Consider the following 23,327-nt stretch of genomic DNA (forward strand, 5'->3'; position numbering starts at 1 on the left):
TTAGATGCAATTTCCCAAAATTGAGTTCCTGCCTTATATACTCAAAAAGAAAAACTTCTATGGAAGTCATAATCCTCAATGTCTTAGCAGAAAAATAACCATATAACTTTGATGCTTGACATAGGGCCAATATCCTACTGCCATTTTCCGCAAACCATGAAATTATCCCAATACCTTTGCACAGTTATGTGTACTTATACACAAGCCATCCCACTTCCTTCTTCTTGATTTTGCATGTGATTTGATAAACAAGCTTTCTTACTCATTTGAAATTATACTTCAAGCATTACATAAATGGTGCTAAGCCATTTGATTTCCACAATACCATGAGCTTGTTTGTTTTAATGGAAAGACAGGATTCTCTTTGCCTTTTTTTTTTTTTTTTTAATACTCCTTCAACTCTTTCAGTCAAGCCCTTCTTACCAGTTCCAACAAGGATGAAATTTCAAAGGCGAATGTAAGTTTAGGTAACCCAAGCACATGTTTACATGTTTATTCTTCCTGAAAAGTTACTGCTTACTTAGGCTTCTGAAATCAAGAAAGACCCTATGGAAAAATGAAAATTTTATTGTCTTCTTTTGTTCATCATTTTTTAATAGAAAAGATGTTTTAAGGTCTGTCAGGAAAATAATGGGAAAAAACTATAGCTTAAAATTTTTCAAATCTTCCCCCAAACTATAAACAAAGAAAAGACATAAATAGAATCACAATGCATATGCTCACATCTGCCCTCCAAAGCACACTTTTTATGTAGAAGTTATAAAGAATAAAAGTTACCCATTAATTATATGGCATGCATCATCAGTGCACTGGGGGGCTTAACCTTGGTTTTCAGTTATGTCTATTTACAGATAAATCTCTTCCTGAGTTGAGCTTCATCTTCAGTTGAGACCCAAGCCATTTGCTTTCCTATTTTTGGCAAAATACTTGACCATGTGATAAGGCAATCAAACGTTTCAACCTCCTTCCCTTTTCAGCGGCATGGCCCTCCTCTGTGAAATCACCAACGTGCCGGGATACAAAGACAGGATCTAAGCTACGGTCCTGTAGAACTAGAGATCAGGTTTCTTTGTTCATTAGTCTGAAGTCTACAGCACTGTCTTTTCATATATTTGGGGATCTTGAGGATTTCAGTTGAACAGATTCAAAATGGTCTTCTTTTTCCTATGAAGAAAAAAAATATTGAAACAAAATGAACTCATTCAAATTCCACTAAGATTTTAGGATCTTATGCATCCAGAAGGAAAGTTCTGGAAATCATTTTAATCTACATACATGCCAGTTGTGATTAGGATTTTACATTTAAAGGAGAGTGGCAGATAGAAAACAGATAGCATGCCTACCTTGAAGGATGCTTTTGACATCCAGGAGATAAGACAGACAATCCAAAATAGAAGCAAACACATGATCGCAATAGATACCAAAAAATATAGCTTCACAAATTTTTGTGAAGAAACCACTGAGACCAGACCCTTCTTAAGAGGATATCTGACCTGGGTGCTGAAACAGATGACCTTGCCATAAGAATTTTGGACAAAAGAGGACTGACAGAAGCTATATATTCGCAAGATAACATAGGATACCTAGTAAGAAGAAGGACAGCAGAAATAATGAGGACCCCAGTAAGACATAAGATCATTTGGGTTCGCTGACATGTTTTAGGAAAATCTTTTGGGTATATACCTTCTAAAGATATTAAAAACAAATCATCTTAGATAATAAATCAAAATTTTAACTCAGATACATCATTGCTGGCTTTTGTTACATATTACATTCAAAATGCAGCCTATTAAAATAAGCACTTCTTTAATGGGGAAAAAGAGAATTAAGAGAATTCTCCCAATGTTTCACTGTGAAAGTCAGAAAAAACTTTCTGTGGAGTCTGCTGAAATGGAGTGAGGGGTACTATGCTTTCAAAGAGAATAACAATGAAGAGAACTAGGATTATTTTTAAAATAAAGGAAATAGGAGGTGGACCAATCCTAGGTGCAAACAGATGCATGTCTGAAGTAGAGAAGTGAAATGAGAAAAAAAGTGAACAGACCCTGAGTGTCTGTCAGAAAGAATAAGGCCACTTTTGTGCTTTCTCTCATTTGAATGGAGAAGTCCAAGACTTCAGACAAGCTTTTGGGCTACAGGGAAAGGAGTATAGGAAAAACGTCACCACACAAACACCACCATCTCACTTTTCCTTGCCTGCGCTGAGATGACATGCCCCCGCGAGGGCAGACCGTGCATCTCCTCAGTGCTCTCACTCGATCCCTCTGAAGAAGTTTGCCTGGAGCATCATGTTGGCCAGACCTCACTTTATTGAAATAACTGTTGATAATTCCAATGTTTACTAAGCCCCAGTGCACTGCAGGAACAGGACTAGACTTTAGGGATACAAAATGTCTGTCCTCAAGGAGCTTACAGTGTATTATGGGAAAGAGCTTCAGGGTAACAGCAATAAACTAAAAAGGAAATCTGAGATTTTTATGGTCTTTCCTTGAGAAGATTTGATTCAATATGTTCCTGAGGGGAGAAGGGACAGAGGCCTGTTGGTGATCCTCAAGGTGCGATTTGAAAGAAAACACTTTATAAAATCATGTTAGCGTCATAGGGCTTTAGATGCTGTGTCCTCTTTGTTCACATGGGATTTTGCTATTATTGAGATGGTGGGATATATATGTACTTACACATTTGTTTGTGTGTGTGTGTGTGTGTGTGTACTTAGCACCACTAACTGAGACTTACAGATGACAAGAATTGTAGCTTATTCATTTTTTCAATTCCCAAAACTTGACTCCAGGCCTAGTACATGGTAGGCTGTCAATGCTTATGCAAATGTATTGAAATGCCACATTTCAGAAAGGAAAACACTGGATTGGAACTCAGGAGATGGGTTTTTAACTCCTACCTAACCCTCTCTTAGACAAATAACGGAACCTCTCTAGGTATCAGTTCACTCAAACATTAAATAAAGATGCCATACAAATTATTTTTCTGAGTTCTAAATTCAAGAATCTACTCAAATGCCAACTTTTCCCAGAAGCTTCTCTTTACCTGTCACTACCTTATTGCACTCCCTTCTCTGTGCTCGTCACAATGGATGATGGTAAGTGTCTGTGAATGATGTGCATGTGCCATGCCCTAATAAACTAGATAGTCTCTGACATAAGAAACTCTATCTAATTTGACATAGCACCAAAACCGGGCAGAGTGTCTATCAGATAGTATCCCATGAATGATGGTAGAACGAACAAAGAAAACAAACAAACAAAAAACCCTGAAGATACATTTTTAAAGTTGCTGAGAAAAGTCAAGAAAAGTAAATCCATAAATAAAACCTGGTAAGTCCAGTGTATTGGGAGGAAAATACCAAATAAGTTCTGACCTTTAGGACAGGAGTAAGCATATATAAGATAAAGCAAACCTTAAATGACATAACAGTTAAGAAACTTACAACCATTTTTTCTCCACAGAGCCAGGCATAACAAAATTCTTAAAGGGGACACACAGTAAGACTTGTCCAATGATATTAATAGCAGCTTCGTTCATAGCTAAATATTAAAAATAGCCCAAGTATTCATCAATAAGAGAATGGCTGGACAAATTTTGACATATCCATACAACAGAATGCTAATCCTACATAAAAAGGAACCTACCGCTGATTAACACAGGGTAGATAAATCTCAAAAACATTTTTCTGAGTGAAAGAAATCTTACACAAAATACTATATACACTGTGTAGTTACAGTTATATGAAGTTTTAAAACAGACAAAACTAGTCTACAGTTTAAAAAGATCACTACAGTAGTTTCCTCTGGGGGTTGAGGGTGGGGATCAATTGCATGCAAAAGGACATGAGTCTACTTTCAGGGGTGAGCTTAATATTCTATTTTTTTATAGGATTTAGGGTGACACAAATATATGCACTTCCCAAGGGTTCATCAAGTTGCATACTTGTTATGTGTGCACTTCACTCTATGTAAACAATGTCCCTTAGAAAAAAACTGAAAATATTGAAGTCTCTCATCAATTATACATATCCTGAAGTGTTTAGGCATGGAATGTATTGAGTCCTGCAGCTTACTTTGAAATGCATCAAAAAGGATTTATTCGTAAATGAACAGAGAGATAGAGATTTAGACAGATAGGTAATAAATCAAATACAGTAAAATTTAGGTGATGGGTATGTGGCTGTACCGTTGTACAATTCTTCTGCTTTTCCAGAGTATTTTAAATTTTCATTGAAATGATTTTTTTTAATCATTATGGCAATTAAAATTGCTATTCAAAACAAAAAGGCGAGAAAGACTTTATCCTCCATCATGTTTCCTGTGACTGTTTCCAGTAATCTTTCAAGCTTTCGATTCTCTGGCCATAAAATAACAACAAAGGAGGTACTGCAATATGAGAAAGACTTCAAAGTTTATTAATACTTGTAATTCCCAAGGTGTCTGGGTGGCTCAGTTGGTTAGGCGTCTGCCTTTGGCTCAGGTCATGATCCCAGGGTCCTGGGATCGAGTCCCGCATCAGGGTCCCTGCTCCGCGGGAAGCCTTCTTCTCCCTCTCTCTCTTCCTGCCACTCCCCCTGCTTGTGCTCTCTCTGTCCAATAAATAAAAATCTTAAAAAAAAAAAAAAAAACTTGTAATTCCCACTTTTTCTTTTCATTCAGCTTAGAGGTCACTTTCTCCTCAAAATCTTCCCTGGCACCTGACTGCTTCCCCCACTATAAGACAATGCCCTTACAAAGAGGGAATCACAAGATCAAATCAGGTAAGAGAAGTCTACATATGCTGACGATGAGCGATCATTCTCCATGGGTCTCTCTGTGTTTCTGCAAGTCTTCTAAGGAAGACGTTAATTGTCCTTAATGGTACACAATCTTCTCAAAGCTGTTTATATTACAAAAAGCCTTGGAAGAACACAAGCAAAGGTTGCTTGCAGCCCTGAAACTCTCTCCTCCTGTGGAGCAAACGGCAGACTTGCTTCCTGACTGTCAGAGAAGATTCAGATGCCCCAAGCTAAGGGCTCCTGTTCTACAGCATAACACACTGTGCATCACCTAGGCCACCTCACTCTGTGGGAAGTGGGGCTTGAGGAAACAAGAGAAACACTGTCATTTTGGCCACTGCTACTTCTGTGAATAATAGGCTTGTTTTGTTTCTGACCCAGGAGACTCCTTTCTTCAAAATGTCCGTGAAAGTATGGCAGGCTAATTTGGTGGCTAGCAAGCATATTGCAATTTCATAACCTTTGTAGTTCTTCACTGTTTTGCTGATGAGATGGGAAACTGACAGACAGGTGTCTTTCTAGAAGAATAAGGATGACAGCCTCACACACTGGTTAACAAGATTTGAGCAAAGTCCATGAGAATTAGCAACAAACATGGTGACCAAACTGTATGATCCACAAGGCAATTAAAGTTCTCCACTTCACTGCTTAGAAGTGGAAAGGAACCGGGGAGGTGGCTGTAGGCTGGATTTTGGGAAGTGGTTCTAAGAGTTCATCGTTCAGCTGCCTGCATGGTGGCCTGGATGTTAATTCTCCTCTGAGCAAGAGGACTTCCTCACCAATCAGGCAATCAGTTGCAGGTGTGCCCCTTGGTAACAAGTAGTATTAAAATGCACCCTGGAGGAAAAGGTTTCACCCCCTTTCAGACAGAGGTTACAGAGCTATGCACCGACGATGACCATTAAAGAAAAAACAAAAACCACTTATGGGCCGAAACTAGGTGAACTGTTAAAATTTTTGCTGATTCTCTTTGAAGATAATGTGGCAGGAATCAGTGATCACTAAGAATGGCAACAGCTGGGCCATCCTAGCGCTAAACACCTCTTGCACTCTGTCACGCCATCTTTGGGTGTGTTCACAAAGGTCTCAGAGATTTTGTAGTGGGTCTCGACTGCAGTAACAGAGCTTTGGTCTTCTTTAGCAGATTTCCCTGAGGAATTCCCACAGGAAAACCTAGTGAGGGAATGACTAGCACTGGGGCTCTTACTGCCCCAGATTAGGTTTGCAATGTGGAAAGTCACTGCAGAATGACAAACTGACCCAAAGGAATCTTAATAAGTTAATATGATCAGCCCCAACCTGGAAACTTCCCCTATCCTTTATTTTAAAACCAGGCAATAATTTAGATTTATGAAAATGGGGCAAGAAGTAAGGTGGATTCCCTTTTTTTAAAAAAGGCGGGGCGCCTGGGTGGCTCAGTCGTTAAGCAACTGCCTTCGGCTCAGGTCATGATCCCAAGGTCCTGGGATCAAGCCCCGCATCGGGCTCCCTGCTCCGCGGGAAGCCTGCTTCTCCCTCTCCCACTCCCCCTGCTTGTGTTCCCTCTCTCGCTGTGTCTCTCTCTGTCAAATAAATGAATAAAATCTTAAAAAAAAAAAAAAGGCTCCAATATGCGAAATCAACATAAGCCTAAATCAACAGAAAGACAAAACACTTCTAGCCTCAGCCCAAAATCAATCTGGCTGGACTGAGACAAGAAGGAGTCCCAAAGCTGAAATAGATGATGTCGGGAATGATAACCTTGCCATTCAACATAGGATTTTAGGTGGACAAAAACACTGGAAGTTTGCTTGAGCAACTGCAATGCTGCTTAAAAGCAAAAGCAAATGCGTTTGCTTGCTGTCACAGAAATTGTCTTTCTCTGCACCCTTAATCTCTTCCTCCCCATCTATCTTGACTTTGGCTGCTTTACGGGGAAAGATGATTAGTTTTCCTGTCACCAAGAGGGACTGAAGGCCAGGCACAACCACCTGAGTTGGCTTGGGAGCCTTCAGGAGGGGAAGGATTCAAACATTTAAGACTCTTCATTGCAGGCACCAAAGTCAGCATCCTACCAGAACGTGTGATAGGAGAGGGACGTGTAAATTCCACTAATGGGGTTTAAGCATGGTTCTCAGTGGGGAAGCTAAGGTAATGTGACCTTGTGTGAGGGGTTCTGCAGGACTATCCAAGATGCTGCTGTTGTTGCTTCTACATCCGAAAGTCCATAGGACTTGATGGTACATGTGTATACCTCCGCATCTGCTAAGTACCAGAGGAGATTCCCGCGGTCAAGAGCAGTCCCATGGAGAGGAGAGCTAGAAGGGCATTGCAAGGCTTCCTAATTCCTCTGCCATTTGCAACAAATGTCTGTGTCAGGATTACACACAAGTTTCTCTACCTGCCGATGCCGAAAGGTGTCACAACATAAATGATGCAATGTCGGTGTCAAGTCAAAAGCCTCAGTCTCAACAGCATTGCCTGTATTGTCAGACTTCTGCCAACAAAGATGGCTGGTAAACCCCCACAAAAATTCAGGAAACTGCTAAGTAAGTAAAGTTTCTTGAGACCATGTGATCATATTTGCAATGCTAACCCTATCTGCCAGTCATGGAAAAACAGCACAGCACTTGACTAGACTCTTCGCTACTGGAGACAGCATGGCCTCACTTGAATATGCTACCTGCTCTTTGACATCAGCTAACCTACCAAGTAGTATCTTTTGAGGTGGGCCCAAACTAACAGGCTATGTTAAAAACTGTCCAGCAAGTTGAATCATGCTCTCCACCTTTGTGGCCTCACAGCCCTAATGACCACTTTGTGATAGAATTCTCCGTGACTAATGATTCTGCCAATTAGAGACTTCAGCAATGGGAAGGAGCCTTCTCCCAGAGGCACCTTTTGGGATTTTAGACTCATCACCTTGATATGGCTACCAGGTAGGGCTCTTCTGAAAAGCAGCTATTAGCTTATTACTGAGTTCTTGTCAAAACTGAAAGCCATTCCCATGTACATCTTGTGATTCTACAGCCTGACAGTCACATTCATGGTGGGTCAGCAAGGTGGCAAAGACCTAATAAGCCTCACTTGTCAAATACAAATGATATATTCAAGAATGCATCTGGTCCTGCCCAGCAGCATCTCAACCTCACATGAAAAAATGGCAGAATACCCTTTTGGGGAAACTTTATCCCTTACCCCACCACCAAAAATGAAGCCACTGGCTCCAGTCCTTGGTTCATCTAAGTTCTACCTCATGCCTGGGCCTGGTTCACTGATGGTTTGGTGGAGTTGAAACCCAATGGGTATCCACCAGCTGCAGTAGCTGTCCTCTCTCAGCACCAGGTATGCATAACTAAAAACCTACAAAATTGCTTGGCTTAGTGGGCAGAACCCAAAGCCATTCTCATAGCTGTGGCCTTGATAAACCTTATTAGATCACCACTAACTCTTGAGGAATTGGCAGGAGTCAAACTATTTGGTCTGCCACTTGGAAAACTATAGACTGACACATCAAAGTTACTTCTCTCTGGGGCAACAAATTCCAGAAACAAATCTCAGCTGATCAAATAATCTGGGTCACTTATGTAGATACTTCCATTAAGGACCCATGGTCTGAAAAGATCAAAGAGAATTAAGCACACAACAGAGATTGCATCAGACAGACTGACATAAATGCTGCATGGACCCATCATTCTGCCTGCCATAGCAATGAATCCACCGTCACACACTGGGCACAAAGTAAAGGATTCTTTTTCAGATGCAGAGGTTACCAAGCATGCAAGACTTGGGATTCATGCCAAGAGCTGACAAGTTTTTCCATGGCAAAGTGATGAGGTCACACCTCTGATCACTTCTTTGGGCTATCAGTAGTGCCTTACCCTTTGACACCTGTTCATGTTATGCTGTTGCTTTTCCAGTCAGATCCGCTAACTCTAGCCACACCACTATGACCCTTGAAGAAAATGCGTCTCATGTTTGTGACTTTATGGATCTTTTGCAGTCCAACAATGGTACCCTTTATATCACAAAAGCTACCTGAAAATGGGCTGAGAGTAGAGGTGTTCAGTGGACCTTCAATACTTCATACTGCTGAAAGGTACCATTGAGCATGACAAGGGCCTTCTCAAAAATGAATCAAAAAGATTTCTGACTCTATCTCCACCCTACCTCCTCCTGGTCCACACATTTAATAATGTCGTTCAGTTACTAAACATGGTTGTCCCCAGAAAGGGATCATCTCCTCTTGGCTGTGTCATGCATAATTATCAGTAAGAAGGTTAAGGTTATATATACTTATATATGGTTATAGACACTTACGTAAAAATCCAGGATTCTACCCTGACCACTCATGAACATGATGTGTCCTTTTTACTCAAAAGCAACCCAAAGGATGACATATTTGGTCTCCATCATAAGTTTTTTTAAATGCCTTTCTCCCTCTTACACTTGAATGTTCTGGTGCATAGGTCTAGGTGTCAGTAAGGGGATAAGTAGAAATAAGATGAAGTTTTAGCTGCAATGGGAAAAACTGATTTTGTGGCAGTGGAAGAAGATCAATAATGCAGCCTGGTAATGAGGTGCCTGGAGAGAAGATACCTTAGACCCTGAGAGATATGAAGGATGGAGGGATATTAATGATAATTTGTTTTTCAGAGCCACCCCGTCACCTATGAAGGATAATGCATTAGTGTTCCCCTCTCAAACTGTTGCCAAGTACCTAAAATTTAATTGACTACTAGGTCCACCATACCCACCAGAGGTTCTAACCTTAAGTAAGTCCCTTTAAACTTACTGAGAAATCTGTAATAAACAGCAGGGAATGGCTCTAGCTTCTGCCCCAAATAACACCATCAACACCAACATTCCCATTGCCATTGCTCAGTCATTCCATGGAGTGAAAAAGCACCATCCAGTTTACAGCATGGACCAACAAGAAAAGTTGGACTGAGTGCCCTTAAGCAGTCTCTCAAAGACAAAGAAGAGACACAATTATGTGACGTGAATTGGGAACCCTAAGGTTTACTAGCCACGAGGAGGTTGCAGGCACCATCAGCCTGTATTGCCTAATTAATGTAGGTCCCACTTGGTGTCTCCAACAATTGTCTATAATACTTTCTTTCCAAAGACATCCTATGTACCTTCAGGACTGTACTTCTTGTGTAGAAGCCAGGCATTAACTTCTCTCCTAAAAACATAGTGGCTTATATTTGTACCCTAGGAGCAGTTGTAAGTGGTCATAATTCAACTATTTATGGAAACAGCCCCAAAATATCATTAACCTTTAGACAACTGCAAGGATTTTCAAAATGAGACTACTGTTGGTTATTCAGAGATTTCTAAAGGGATAACTGATGTTATTCATATTCACCCTATAGGCAGTTATTCAATTAAAAAATGGTGAAAAATTTGTCTCTGACTTTAGCTAGAGAATGGAATGACACCACCTCAGCCTCTGATGACGTTTAGGTCAACCTCAACTCATGGTTCAAACATCATTATGGATGATATAATTGCCCTCAACTTCACCCTTGAGGGTCAAGACAAAGTCTGTGGAGGCACTCATCTATCTTGGGTATCTGGAATGCCATCATCCTAGATCAAAAGACAGTGACCACCTGGTTGAGTATACTGCTCACCAAGTTCCCCTACCATGGCCACATAGACAAAAGTGGGAGATATATTGGGTTCTGCAAATTTCTGAAAATATCTTTGACCTTCTTCCACATGAATCTTATGGAGGAAAGATCTCAGTGCCAGTGGAAAGGTCTCAAGTTGAGTAGAAAAGTCAATACTGGGACTTAAAACTATCTAGCTTTTTAAGGTGGACCCTTATGGTTTATGGGATTTATTCAGTTAGTTGGATCTGGGACCCTGAGGAGTCGTTTGAAGTTAATAATGCAGGTTCATCTCATCTTGCTGTTTGGGGTCCTAATGGTAGTAGCTTTATTTAAGTGACATATGCTGTAAATTGGCCAGATTTGAACCCCGCCTCAGTCAAACAAATCAAAAAGAGGGGTGGATAGCATGCTATACTAGTGGGAAAATTCACCAGAAGCCAAGATGGTGTAGAAATGAGGTTTGGATATTTTGGGGAGATAATTCTCTGTGGTTCCTTTGCATTTTTGTAGATCTTCTAAGCAAGACAGTGATTTCCCTTTTTCAAGATTATCTTTTTAAGGATTTTTGTATAGAAAGCAGCCTTGGAAGCTTAAGGAATTGTATTTTTCCAGAACAAATGGCAGGAAATGGTGTCTCCCTGTGAAGCAATGAACACACACACTACCTGTCTAGTACAATAACAGTAATACCTCTCTTTGGAGGAAAGCATTGGCATGATTCCTGCCCATTCTAAAACAGTCAGGTTCCCAAAGCTTAGAGTTCCTTTCCTGTAATGCAAGCCACTGAGTGTGCAAATGTCATCTGTTCCTGTGCACAGAACCCTGAGGAAAGGGGGGTTTGGGGAACTGGTATGAATGCTAATACCCTGGCTAGTGCATCTGCTGTGAGCACTGAGCTGTGCTTTGTCTCTGAGCGGGAGTCTTGTGTCTCCTAAATTGTCCATGAAACAGTGGCAGGTTCATTTGTTATCTTGCAAGTCGGGTGAAATCTCAGTTCTTGACACTAACTATACATTTGTTATTCCATAACAGAAACATCCTTCCTAAAGTACCGCAGTGAAAAAAAATAAAACCGTTAAATAACCATTAGAAGGGGAATATGGCTTATTCCTTTTGTTTTTAAATGATCCCTTATAATATATTTATGTGCTTAAACTGGAAGAACAAAAGGAAATAGTTACTAAAACATTCTCAGTCAATGTGATCTTTTGTCACTTGTCCCTCCTGCTGAAAATCATTTGAAACACATTCTTCTGTTTCATTCTATTTTTAATGCTGAGTGTAGGTGCACTGGTAATTTCTCATATTTTAAGTCAGTGATGAAGAATGTCAATGAAATGTGTTTACAAATAATATTTAAGGCTTAGTGTTAATCTGTCTGGATACCGTAATCATTTCAAAGCTGACAAATGTGATGGCATCTGATAAGGTACCTTTAATACCTCAACAGCTTATATAATTTTACTTTTTCTATATGAAAAAAACCATGTTACAAATAAAAAAACAAAAAAGAATGAGTGAATCAGATCTTTTTTAACCTAAAATTTTTAATATTAGAAAACAACACATTATCTTTGTGAAAATTCAAATATTATAAAAATGTACTACTTCAGAAATCAGAGGGGGAGACGAACCATGAGAGACGATGGACTCTGAAAAACAAACAGGGTTCTAGAGGGGAGGGGGGTGGGAGGATGGGTTAGCCTGGTGGTGGGTATTGAGGAGGGCACATTCTGCATGGAGCACTGGGTGTTATGCACAAACAATGAATCATGGAACACTTCATCTAAAACTAATGATGTAATGTATGGGGATTAACATAAGAATAAAAAATTTAAAAAAAAAAATGTACTACTTCAAAAACTAAAGACTCCCATTGGTTCAAGACTCCCCCAAAGCAGCCATTGTTCATAGTCTGCTTTGCAAAGACTGACATAAATGTATGTTTAATAGATGTAATAGTCTGTGTGTTGTTTTTACTTTACTTATCTTGGACCTATGGACATACATATGTCCGTTTCTAATAGCTGCATAGTTGCACAGGATTCCATTACTTTGATATATGGAAATTTCTTATCTACTCCTTCTTCATGGTGTGTAAGGTTGCTTCTACTCTGTTAACCAGAGGGGGGTGGGCGGAAACAATGCTGTGGTGAATATTCTTATATTTATATCCTTGTGCACTTTTTTTTTCTCTTTTTATTATTAACATATAATGTATTATGTTTCAGGGGTACAGGTCTGTGATTCAACAGTCTTACACAATACATAGCACTCACCACAACACATACCCTCTCCAATATCCTTGTGTACTTCTAGGAGTATTTCTGTTGGATAAATACCCATGGAGAGAGAGACAGACTGAATGACAGGGTTGCATGAAAGCTACTGTTAGTTTACTATGGCCCCTCGTTAATAAAAGCACAGTAATACCAGGTTAAAATTCTGCTCTCACCTTTGTTGCCAAGGATTTAAGTTTTCCCAGTAGTGACTGTTTATTGGAATACACAACTTCTTCCTCATTGTCTTCTCCTTCCATGAGAGCACAACTGTCTGCAGCTGGGAGTTCACACTCTTTTGAGTTAGTTGTCATCACTAATTTGGAATATTTGTACTCCAGTCTAAGTGGTGGTAAATAAATAAAGTGGCTGTTTAGTACAAATTAATACTAACTTTAGGTGGTCATACATCAGCTCGTTAAATGCTTTTGTAGTATAATTGCTCTTCTAGCCAATGTCCCTGACCTATAGCCAAAGCCACCATGTGTTCTCATTTATCTACCATCTACACACAAATTTTTTCCAGGATTTCAGAGAATCGTGGCAGTATAGTTAACTCTTATCAGTTATTTTACATTGATTAAATGGTCCAATTATAAGGAACTTTTGAAAAACAAAGAGAAATCTTGAAGTCTGAATGCATTTCCTTAATATACAAATATTTGGAAGCTCAGGCACTATATGATTTTCCATAGTTTAGTTCATAAGGATGAGACTACCACATAGGTAAGTGACCTGGTCTTTCTTGTTTCTGTATATAACTCATTCCTTCCTATTCACCACCTTGGATATTATAATGGCCTTGAGATATTACAATATAGAAGTTTCAGAGCTCTGCTGATATATAAATTATTTTAGAAGAATCAAATCTCATAACAGAACAATATATATTCAGGAAATAGACTCAATATTCAACCTTAGATTCCTGAGGTCCTGAGTAAATAAAGATCATATTTGCCTATATACTTAGTCTGTTTCACAAGAAACTGAAAAATAAACATTGGGGCAAGAAGACACAATGTTGTCATGAAAAGAAAAATAGATGCAGAGAGAGAAAACCTGACCTCTGATCTCAGCTCTGCTCCCATTCACCTCTGCACCCAGAGCCTCCATTTTTCTCTATTTTGTAACAAATGGGTCTAATGCAATCACCTCTAACATTCTATCATCTATTAGCAGAATAATAATCATTTCTGTTTCCTTTCTTAAAGGTCTTTCCTCTAACTCCTTCATAGGAACAGTTTCTTGTCTCTCTGAGAAAAACTATAGGATGTAATAATAATTAGGTCTAAAATTTTCACAACAAAAGAGATCCTTCAGTTTTTACATGGTCACTCCAATGAGATTACTTACTTCTGATTTTTTTTCCAGAAGTAGCAAGTTAGAGCCACCAGCAAAACCGCTGTGAATGCTCCCACTCCTGCTCCCACTTTCAGCCAAAAGTCAACTGTTTCACAGGTTGACAACTTTTTCTCAGGCAAAGAAATTCCTTTAATGCACCATTTAGGTTCATTCCATACATACAAGGTTTCCTTTAAAAAAAGCACACACACACACACACACAGATGACATGAGAAATGAGATTCAGGAGAAGAGTTCTGCTCTTTATTCATAGTAAGCATAGAGGATTATTCAGCATTCATCTAAAAGAAGCTCCAAAGGGCACCTGGGTGGCTCAGTTGGTTAAGCGACTGCCTTCGGCTCAGGTCATGATCCCGGAGTCCCGGGATCGAGTCCCACATCGGGCTCCCTGCTCGGCGGGGAGTCTGCTTCTCCCTCTAACCCTTCCCCCTCTTGCGCTCTCTCTCTCACTCTCTCTCTCTAATAAATAAATTTTAAAAAAAATAAAAATAAAAATAAAACAAAATAAAATAAAAGAAGCTCCAAAAAGAGAAGAAAGAGATAGAGAAGAGAAGGAATAAGGAAATAATGAACGAAAACACAACAAAACCAAATAAAAACATGGCTCGCCAGATCAGGAAGCTTGGTCCATGCTGAGGAGGTTGAATAAAAATGACTCTGTCTGGACATACCATTTGGGCTTTTTTCCTCAAATTTCTTATGATCCCTGACTTCTTAGTCATGTTTTTAATTGAAAGCTTAGGTTGTTTAATATAGAATGGGTTTCACCTACCCATGATGTAGGTCCATTTCCTCCACCAAGCTTCTCCCCTGAGAAGAAGAGCAAACCCTGGACCAGGATAGGCAGGCACCCCATGACGGGTAGGCTTGGGTAAGTGGTGGTAGGGCAGGCTACACACTTATTTCCTATGCATTATTCTGGGTCATCACTGCCCACAGTAGGTCCTTATTCTTACCCTCCCAAAGCAGATGACTCAGTGTTGCTAGGGCAATGTTTTTCAAACTGCAAGTTGCAACTAACTAGGAAATAATGAAATCAAAATACGGGGTGCCTGGGTGGCTCAGTTGGTTAAGCATCTGCCTTCAGCTCAGGTCATGATCCCAGGGTCCTGGGATCAAGTCCTACATTAGGCTCCCTGCTCAGCAGGAAGTCTGCTTCTCCCTCTCCCTCTGCCTGCCGCTCTCCCTGCTTGTGCTCTCTCTAATACATAAAGTCTTTTTAAAAAATTTTAAAAAAATTAAATTAAATTAATATACTGAATATCAACCATGATTTTTTTCCAAATAAATAGATCAAATAACACTAACCAAAAATGAAAATTACAGTGCATGCTTCCTTTTATAGTTCAACAAATACGATGACCAGTAGCAATTTGTATGATGATTATATCCAGTGACATTAAATGACAATGGAAGACTCAATTTTTTGATCATTGTGTCTGATTAAATTTTCTGGTATTTGATAGTCATTTTAATAATATCCTAACAGAAGGATAACACCATAATGTGTCATTTTATTGTACAGGTACACACATTTCTGCAGTTAAACATGAAGTACAGGAGAATGGTATTTACTTTAAGGAAAAGTTTCAACCAAGTTTTGGGTAAGAATTCTCATCATGTTTTTTGGAAAGGACATTAGTAATTGCAATTTTTTTTACCACATGACAACTGTAACATTTTCATTAAATTTAATGTAAAAAAACACTTTTAAAATGGGTCACATTATTTTTATAAGAACGAGATGAGAAATGAGGGGCATGTTCAAATACAAATGCTACATCTCTCAGTGTAAATAATGACAATAGAGAGAAAAACATTAACTCTAAGTCAGCACACGTTGACTTCATCTGAATGCGTTCTAACAAAAAAAAAAGGCCATGCAGGGATGCCTGGATGGGTCAGTCGTTAAGCATCTGCCTTCGACTCGGGTCATAATCCCAGGGTCCTGGGATCAAGTACTGCATGGGGCTCCCTGCTCAATGGGAAGCCTTCTTCTCCCTCCCCCACTCCCCCTGCTTGTGTTCCTTCTCTCGCTGTCTCTCTCTCTGTCAAATAAATAAAATCTTAAAAAAAAAAAAAAAGACCGGAAGAATGAAGGGGGGGAAATCAGAGGGGGAGACGAACCATGAGAGACAATGGACTCTGAAAAACAAACTGAGGGTTCTAGAGGGGAGGACGGTGGGGGGATGGGTTAGCCTGGTGGTGGGTATTAAAGAGGGCACGTTCTGCATGGAGCACTGAGTGTTATACACAAACAATGAATCATGGAACACTACATCAAAAACTAATGATGTAATGTATAGTGATTAACACAACAATAAAAAATTTAAAAAAAAATTAAAAGACCGTGCAATACTTTATATGGTTTCATAAATGTGTAACACCCAGTGAAAATGGCAAAGCTGTAATGTCTAATGACAGTCATAAACAAAACGTTAAAACTTCAAATTAAAAAGATACTTGTAAACCCAGGATACTTAACTTTTCCATAAGTTCCTCAAATTGTTCAAGAAAAAAAAAAAAAAGACCAAGCCATTGGCCAAATCTGTCAGTCATTCCGTAACTATTGATTAGAATGGCTCATCCCTTCATCCAGTCACATGTCATTGGCAAAGGAGAAAATGGCTGACTCCGCTGCTGAAAAACGTATTCTTCCAGCATGCTGAGATATTTTGTGAACAGGGTGAGATAAATTTGATGATAAGCTTAAAAATATCCCTCTCAGTGATAACGTAGTATCTCTTCAAATCTTTACAACTGTGTGGCATTTAGAAGTAATGCTTACTACACACTGAGAAGCTGATATAGATTTTTAAGATCCAATTTGATAAGAGCACTTTCCCCACAAGTTGTGCCACTCTCTCAGTTTACAACCCTCTCTGTGGAGGACTTGTTGTAGTGTGTAAATTTAACTTCATACACACCTGGATTAGATACATTTATAGAATTGGGAAAATACACTCATACTCAATACAGAGAGAAAACCTGTAAAGGACAGAGCAGGAGACACAGTGCAATTGTTAAAAAATTAAATGATACCCAGAGCGATATTTGGCAATCACTGTATTTTCTCTCTCATGAGGTTTGGCATCCAAAGAAATCTACCCTTGCACATGAACCTACCGTTGGCCCCCCCTTATCTGCAGTTTGACTTTCTGTGGGTTCAGTTAGGAAGATGATCCTCCTGATTTATCATCAGAAAGTCAATAGTGCCCTAATTCTCTGTCACGTGTCTACATCATTCCCCTCAGTTGATCTCATCATGTAGGCATTTTATCAGCTCATTTCATCACAAGGGTGAGCACAGGACAAGAAGATATTTTGAGAGAGAGACGACATTCACATTACTTTTGTTACTGTACACTGTTATAATTGTTCTATTTTATTATCAGTTGTTAATCTCTTGCTGTGCCTAATTTAGACATTAAACTTCATCATAGGTATGTGTATATGTATGTAAAAGGAAATACAAAGTATACATAGTGTTCGGTATATCCATGGTTTCAGGCATTCACTGGGGGTCTTGGCACATATCCCCCATGGGATGGGGGGGAGGTCAATTGTAATGGAAAACAGTGAAAGCTGTCATTTGCACTACATAAAGCTCACTAAAGAGCATACTTTTTAAAATATTTTATTCAGAGACTAGAAGTAAACACCCACTTACTGGGTCATACCCATTTGTTTTGCTGTTGCAATGGAATACACTAAGCAAGGCGCATGAGCTTTGGAATGGAATTTATATTTTTTTTAATTGAAGCCAGATCTCATTTGGCAAATATTTTCAAAATCAGTATCTAAGTATAACAGAAATGTATACTTAACTATTTCTTAAGTCAAATTTAGGACTATAGGAGGGAAATTATATATTTCAATATGACAAACACATCAAAATGTTCCTAAAGATTATTTTTAAGGCAAAAACAAATATTTAAAAAGAATCACCTTGTAACTATCTGTTCCAAACATTCTTGTAACATGCTGAGCAGAATTTTTTCAATAAAGAGAGTTTAAATGAAATTAGAGAGATTATTGCAACCTCATGGTCTTAACCTTCTCATCATTATCTTCCAGAAGAGAAATGTTGAATATTAGAGAATGTTTACATAAAAGGTCATCCGACTTTTCAAAGCCCTTGAGTTGTACTTGGTGGACAAAGAAGGGAATGCACCCGTTTCTCCTTTATTCTTTAAAAAATGATAAGGCTGTCATCATTTCAGAGAAACGATAAAGAATTTCAACTGTGAGACATAAAACATGTATCATTATTATTATGAGGACTAAAAAGAAACCATGTTTTTTTGAAAGTCAAGAATTTTCACCCTTGGCCCACTTAAAAACGTTAACAAGAAACTGGCCCACCAGTGCACGAGATGCATGAGCAGCACCGTCTGCGTGCACTCTCAACCGTAAGGAGCTATCCACAGGTAAGCACACTTGATGAATGAAATAAGACTTTGCTGATTCTTGTCTTCGTGTTGTCCATTTGGGAACTTTTCCTGTTTTGTACTCAATTATTTCATGACAACACATTTTATATTACCTTTATGCTTAGACTTTATCATAAAATATGAAAATAAGTATTGTTCCATGAAATTTAATTTCATTTTTAGGCATATTGCTATGTGTCTGAGTTGGTGACTGTGTACTAGCTTTGCTGTACAATGTATTTCTTACTATAGGGTCACTGTCATTAAAGTTTGAAAAATCCCTATGTAGAGAATAGTTCTCTGGTTTTTTCCTAGAGGTAAAGGCTACTGCTATGAACACTCTAAATGCGGGCGATGAGGTAGGGTATTCTGACTTCTTCTTGTACTCCTGCCCTCTGACCTGTCAATGACATGGTCCTCCAGACTTTCTCAGACAGAATAGTGCTCCCTCTCTGATCCCTTCTTGTCACAAGCCTTCTAGCATGCTCCCCACTCCAGGCAACCTGAACGTCAGACCTATTCCATCTGCATCCCAGTTTTCAGAAATCCCATCAGAATCTGATTCTCTGATGCCAATTCCCCACTAAGGTTACCACCACTAGCAGTGACGTGTTATCATTTGTGTTTTTTTCTTGTCATTTCAATAGAATTCAGAGAGGTTGAAGTAGGAAGTCATCTTGAAGGAGGAAAAGTTTGTGTTTTTCATATGGCATTCCTCAAAGCTAGTACAGTGAGCTAAGCACTCTCAGACTAGCAGGAGGGCAAAATGATACCGCCAAAGCAAGTTAGTAACATGTCTCAAGAACCTTAAAAATGTCCATCTCCTTAGATCCAATTAATCTTTTTTCTCATAATAAAATCTAACGAAATAATCACATTTCCAACAAGGATGTTCATTACAGAGTTATTTATAAAAAGACGTCTTAAATTTTTCTCAAATGTCCAACAGAGGAGTTATTAAATCCCAGAATATATATATAATAGAATCATGTTTTCAAAAAAATTTAATGACAAGGGAAATACATTAAATGTAACCACTGGTGGTGGTAACCTTATTGGGAAACTGGCATCAGAGAATCAGATTCTGATGAGATTTCTGAAAACTGTCATCAGGATGGGATAGACCTGATGTTGAGATACATGCTCTACTCTTTAGGTGTGCTTTAGTGAATCATTTATACCATCCCCATCTTAATTATACCTACAAGTGCATTATATAAATCACATCTTGGTTTAATGATACCATTTCTTTATAATCCAGGTAAATATCCATAGCCTACAACTCCTTGTACAATTTATTTTCCCCAATGCCAGTGCACACCTTGAGCTACCCCAGCATGTGGGAGTTCACCTACCAAACTTGATTTTAAATGCATATTAAGTAACATCAAGTTAACTATAAGCTTTAGCCATGGTTTTGAACCTGAGTTTCTGTGATGTAAGTGATGCCAGACTAATCAATTTCTCTTTAGTCACATAGCTCTGCTTAGATGGATTTTCCCCTTACCTGAAATCCTCTCTTACAGGCTCCCTCAATCTCATGGAAGTCATGCTCTGTGCACAGAGGGCAAGCTTCAGCACTCTCCCACAGAAAATAGAATGTACATCCATCACAGGTGCCTGCTGGGCACTTGCTGAAATAAAAAATGAAATGACAGCTCTTATAACACATTCAATCAAGTCCAATCAACATTTGAGTGTCCACTGCATACTGGAAAGCAATGTGTGGGTACTGAGAAAACAAACAAACAAAAAATCAAAAGGAGATAAAACCACAACTTCACACCTACTAGGATGGCTAGAATCAAAAAGACGGATAATAACAAGAGTTGCAAACATGTTAAGAAATTAGAAACTTCCTACACTGCTAATGGGAATGTAAAAAGGTGCAGCTGCTCTGGAACAAGCTGGTAGTTCCTCAGATCATTAAAATGAGCTACCACATGATCCAGTAATTCTACTTCTAGATAAAAATCCAAGAGAAATAAAAACATATGTCTACACAAAAACTTGTCCATGAATGTCCATAGGAGCATTACTCATAAGGGCCAAAAGGTAGAAACAACTCCAATACCCATCAGCAGATGAACAGATAAATATGATGTGCTATAACCATTCGGTGGAATATTACTAGGCCAGAAAAAGGAATGCAGAACTGATACATGTTGCAACTTGGATGAACTTTGAAAATACACTAAGCAGAAGAAGCCAATCTTCTACTAATATACAGAATATAAATCTTTTACTAATATATAGAATATAAATCTTCTACTAATACATAGAACTTCTACTAATATATAGAACATAAATTCTATATATTAAATGCTATTCTTATGAAAGTCCCGAATAAGAAAATCTATAGAAACAGTAAGTTAGTGGTTCCTTGGGGCTTGGAAGGGAGCTAAAATAGGGAGGTGATAGCTAAAGGGTATAGAGTTTCTTTCTAAGGTGATGAAAAGCTCTTAAAAATGACTGTGCTAGCAAAAGAAACAGTCAACAAAACCAAAAGACAACCGACAGAATGGGAGATGATATTTGCAAATGACATATCAGATAAAGGGCTAGTATCCAAAATCTATAAAGAACTTATCAAACTCAACACCCAAAGAACAAAGAATCCAATCAAGAAATGGGCAGAAGACATGAATAGACATTTTTCCAAAGAAGACATCCAAATGGCCAACAGACAATGAAAAAGTGCTCAACATTGCTCGGCATCAGGGAAATCCAAATCAAAATCTCAATGAGATACCACCTCACACCAGTCAGAATGGCTAAAATTAATAAGTCAGGAAACGACAGATGTTGGCGGGGATGCAGAGAAAGGGGAACCCTCCTACACTGTTGGTGGGAAAGCAAGCTGGTGCAACCACTCTGGAAAACAGTATGGAGGTTCCTCAAAAAGTTGAAGATAGAGCTACCATATGATCCAGCAATTGCACTACTGGGTATTTACCCCAAAGATACAAATGTAGGGATCCAAAGGGGTATGTGCACCCCGATGTTTATAGCAGCAATGTCCACAATAGCCAAACTGCAGAAAGAGCCAAGATGTCCATCGATGAATGATAAAGAAGAAGTGGTATATATATACAATGGAATATTATGCAGCCATCAAAAGGAATGAGATCTTGCCATTTGCAATGACGTGGATGGAACTGGAGGGTGTTATGCTGAGTGAAATAAGTCAATCAGAGAAAGACATGTATCATATGACCTCACTGATATGAGGAATTCTTAATCTCAGGAAACAAATTGAGGGTTGCTGGAGTGGGGGGTGGGGTGGGAGAGATGGGATGGCTGGGTGATAGACACTGGGGAGGGTATGTGTTATGGTGAGCGCTGTGAATTGTGCAAGACTGTTGAATCACAGATCTGTACCTCTGAAACAAATAATACATTATATGTTAAGAAAAAAAAAAAGAAGATAGCAGGAGGGGAAGAATGAAGGGGGGGAATCGGAGGGGGAGACGAACCATGAGAGACGATGGACTCTGAAAAACAAACTGAGGGTTCTAGAGGGGAGGGGGTGGGAGGATGGGTTAGCCTGGTGATGGGTATTAAAGAGGGCACGTTCTGCATGGAGCACTGGGTGTCATGCACAAACAATGAATCATGGAACACTACATCAAAAACTAATGATGTAATGTATAGTGATTAACATAACAATAAAAAATTTTAAAAAATGACTGTGCTGATGATTGCACATATCTATGAATATACTAATAACCACTGGCTTGTCTGTTTTAAGTGAGCAAAGTGTATGGCATGAGAATCATATCTCTAGAAAGCTATTTTTTAAAAAATTTAAGGGAGAGACAGAGATAATGACCCAAAAAAAGCTCTGGGAAGACTTCTTGGAGGCAGGGATGCCTAAGACAAGTCTAGAATCTTCAGTAAGAGTTAGCCAGGAGAGAAAGGAAGAAAGCAAGGGAAGGCCTGCTAGAGGGATGAAGTGGTAGATGAATTATAAGGGAAGTACAAGATAGTGATTATCACAACAGCTTCGAGAGCAGGGCAGTGAATGGGTGCTAGGCATACAGACAGGAACTAGGTGGTAGAAGGGAAGTGCCATTTCTGTTTAAGGTAACATACTTAGGCAACGGTTCCAAAAACAGAATGATGAATGGGACCATGGTCTAGAGGGTGAGGGTGGGAGGTAGGGGCGGGGGAGAAACATGAAAACAAAATTGCCTGAAGTATAAAAACAAACAAAACAACTACCAGGTCCACACACAGCTCAGTGATGCAAATGACTGTGCAAACCTGGGTTTCCTCAGCCTGACGATGACTTCTTTCAAGAGGTGGTGACCATCACCACTCGGTGACCATGGAGGGGGCTTAGACACAGGTGCAAGATCGCAGAGAACCAACCACACAGGCAGGGCCTGAATGGAGACTAAGCCGCTTTGTGGTGCGTGGGTCTATTATGTCAACTTGCATGTTTCATTTTAGGGACAGATAAACACCACATGGCTCAGAAATTAAACTGCTGTTACTATGTACTGAATCCTTATTGATTGAAGCAAGAAGTTATTTGGAAAGGTTCTGGTGGGAATCGCTGTTTTGTTCATGAATTCATTAAAGCTAGGGGAATACTGTTCTGTTCATTTGTCTACTATACTTCCCTTAAGCTGTGTACATACACAACACTGCCCTGGAAACCTCCTTTAGACCTGAGCTGCTGAAACACCTAGAGCAAAAAGACAGACACACAATAAAAGGGAGAACCCCAAAACACCCCTTTTTAAGTTTTAACTTCAGATGCCTTTCTGATGATATGCAGTCTAAAACTGTAATTTTTGGTCTATCAGCAAAGTAAAATTTCATACTCTTAGTATATATTCAAAGGGCACCCTACAATATGAACACT

The 23,327-nt window shown here is 39.1% G+C and overlaps 1 protein-coding gene across 1 annotated transcript in view; it reads right to left on the minus strand.

Annotated features, from left to right (window-relative positions):
* Positions 1-618: 618 nt before the first annotated feature.
* Positions 619-23,327, minus strand: part of ELAPOR2 (endosome-lysosome associated apoptosis and autophagy regulator family member 2) — a 96,275-nt gene continuing 73,566 nt past the window's right edge. Inside the window, exons 20-23 of the mRNA XM_035020477.1 lie at positions 19,962-20,088; positions 14,013-14,191; positions 12,836-13,001; positions 619-1,164 (exon numbers count right to left, since the gene is read on the minus strand). Of these exons, the coding sequence (XP_034876368.1) occupies positions 1,105-1,164; positions 12,836-13,001; positions 14,013-14,191; positions 19,962-20,088 (532 nt within the window). The 3' untranslated portion in view covers positions 619-1,104. The remainder of the gene's footprint in view (positions 1,165-12,835; positions 13,002-14,012; positions 14,192-19,961; positions 20,089-23,327) is intronic.

This window comes from Mirounga leonina, unplaced genomic scaffold (genome assembly GCF_011800145.1).
Source record: "Mirounga leonina isolate KUSES-001 unplaced genomic scaffold, KU_Mleo_1.0 Mir_174, whole genome shotgun sequence".
Classification (NCBI taxonomy): domain Eukaryota; kingdom Metazoa; phylum Chordata; class Mammalia; order Carnivora; family Phocidae; genus Mirounga; species Mirounga leonina.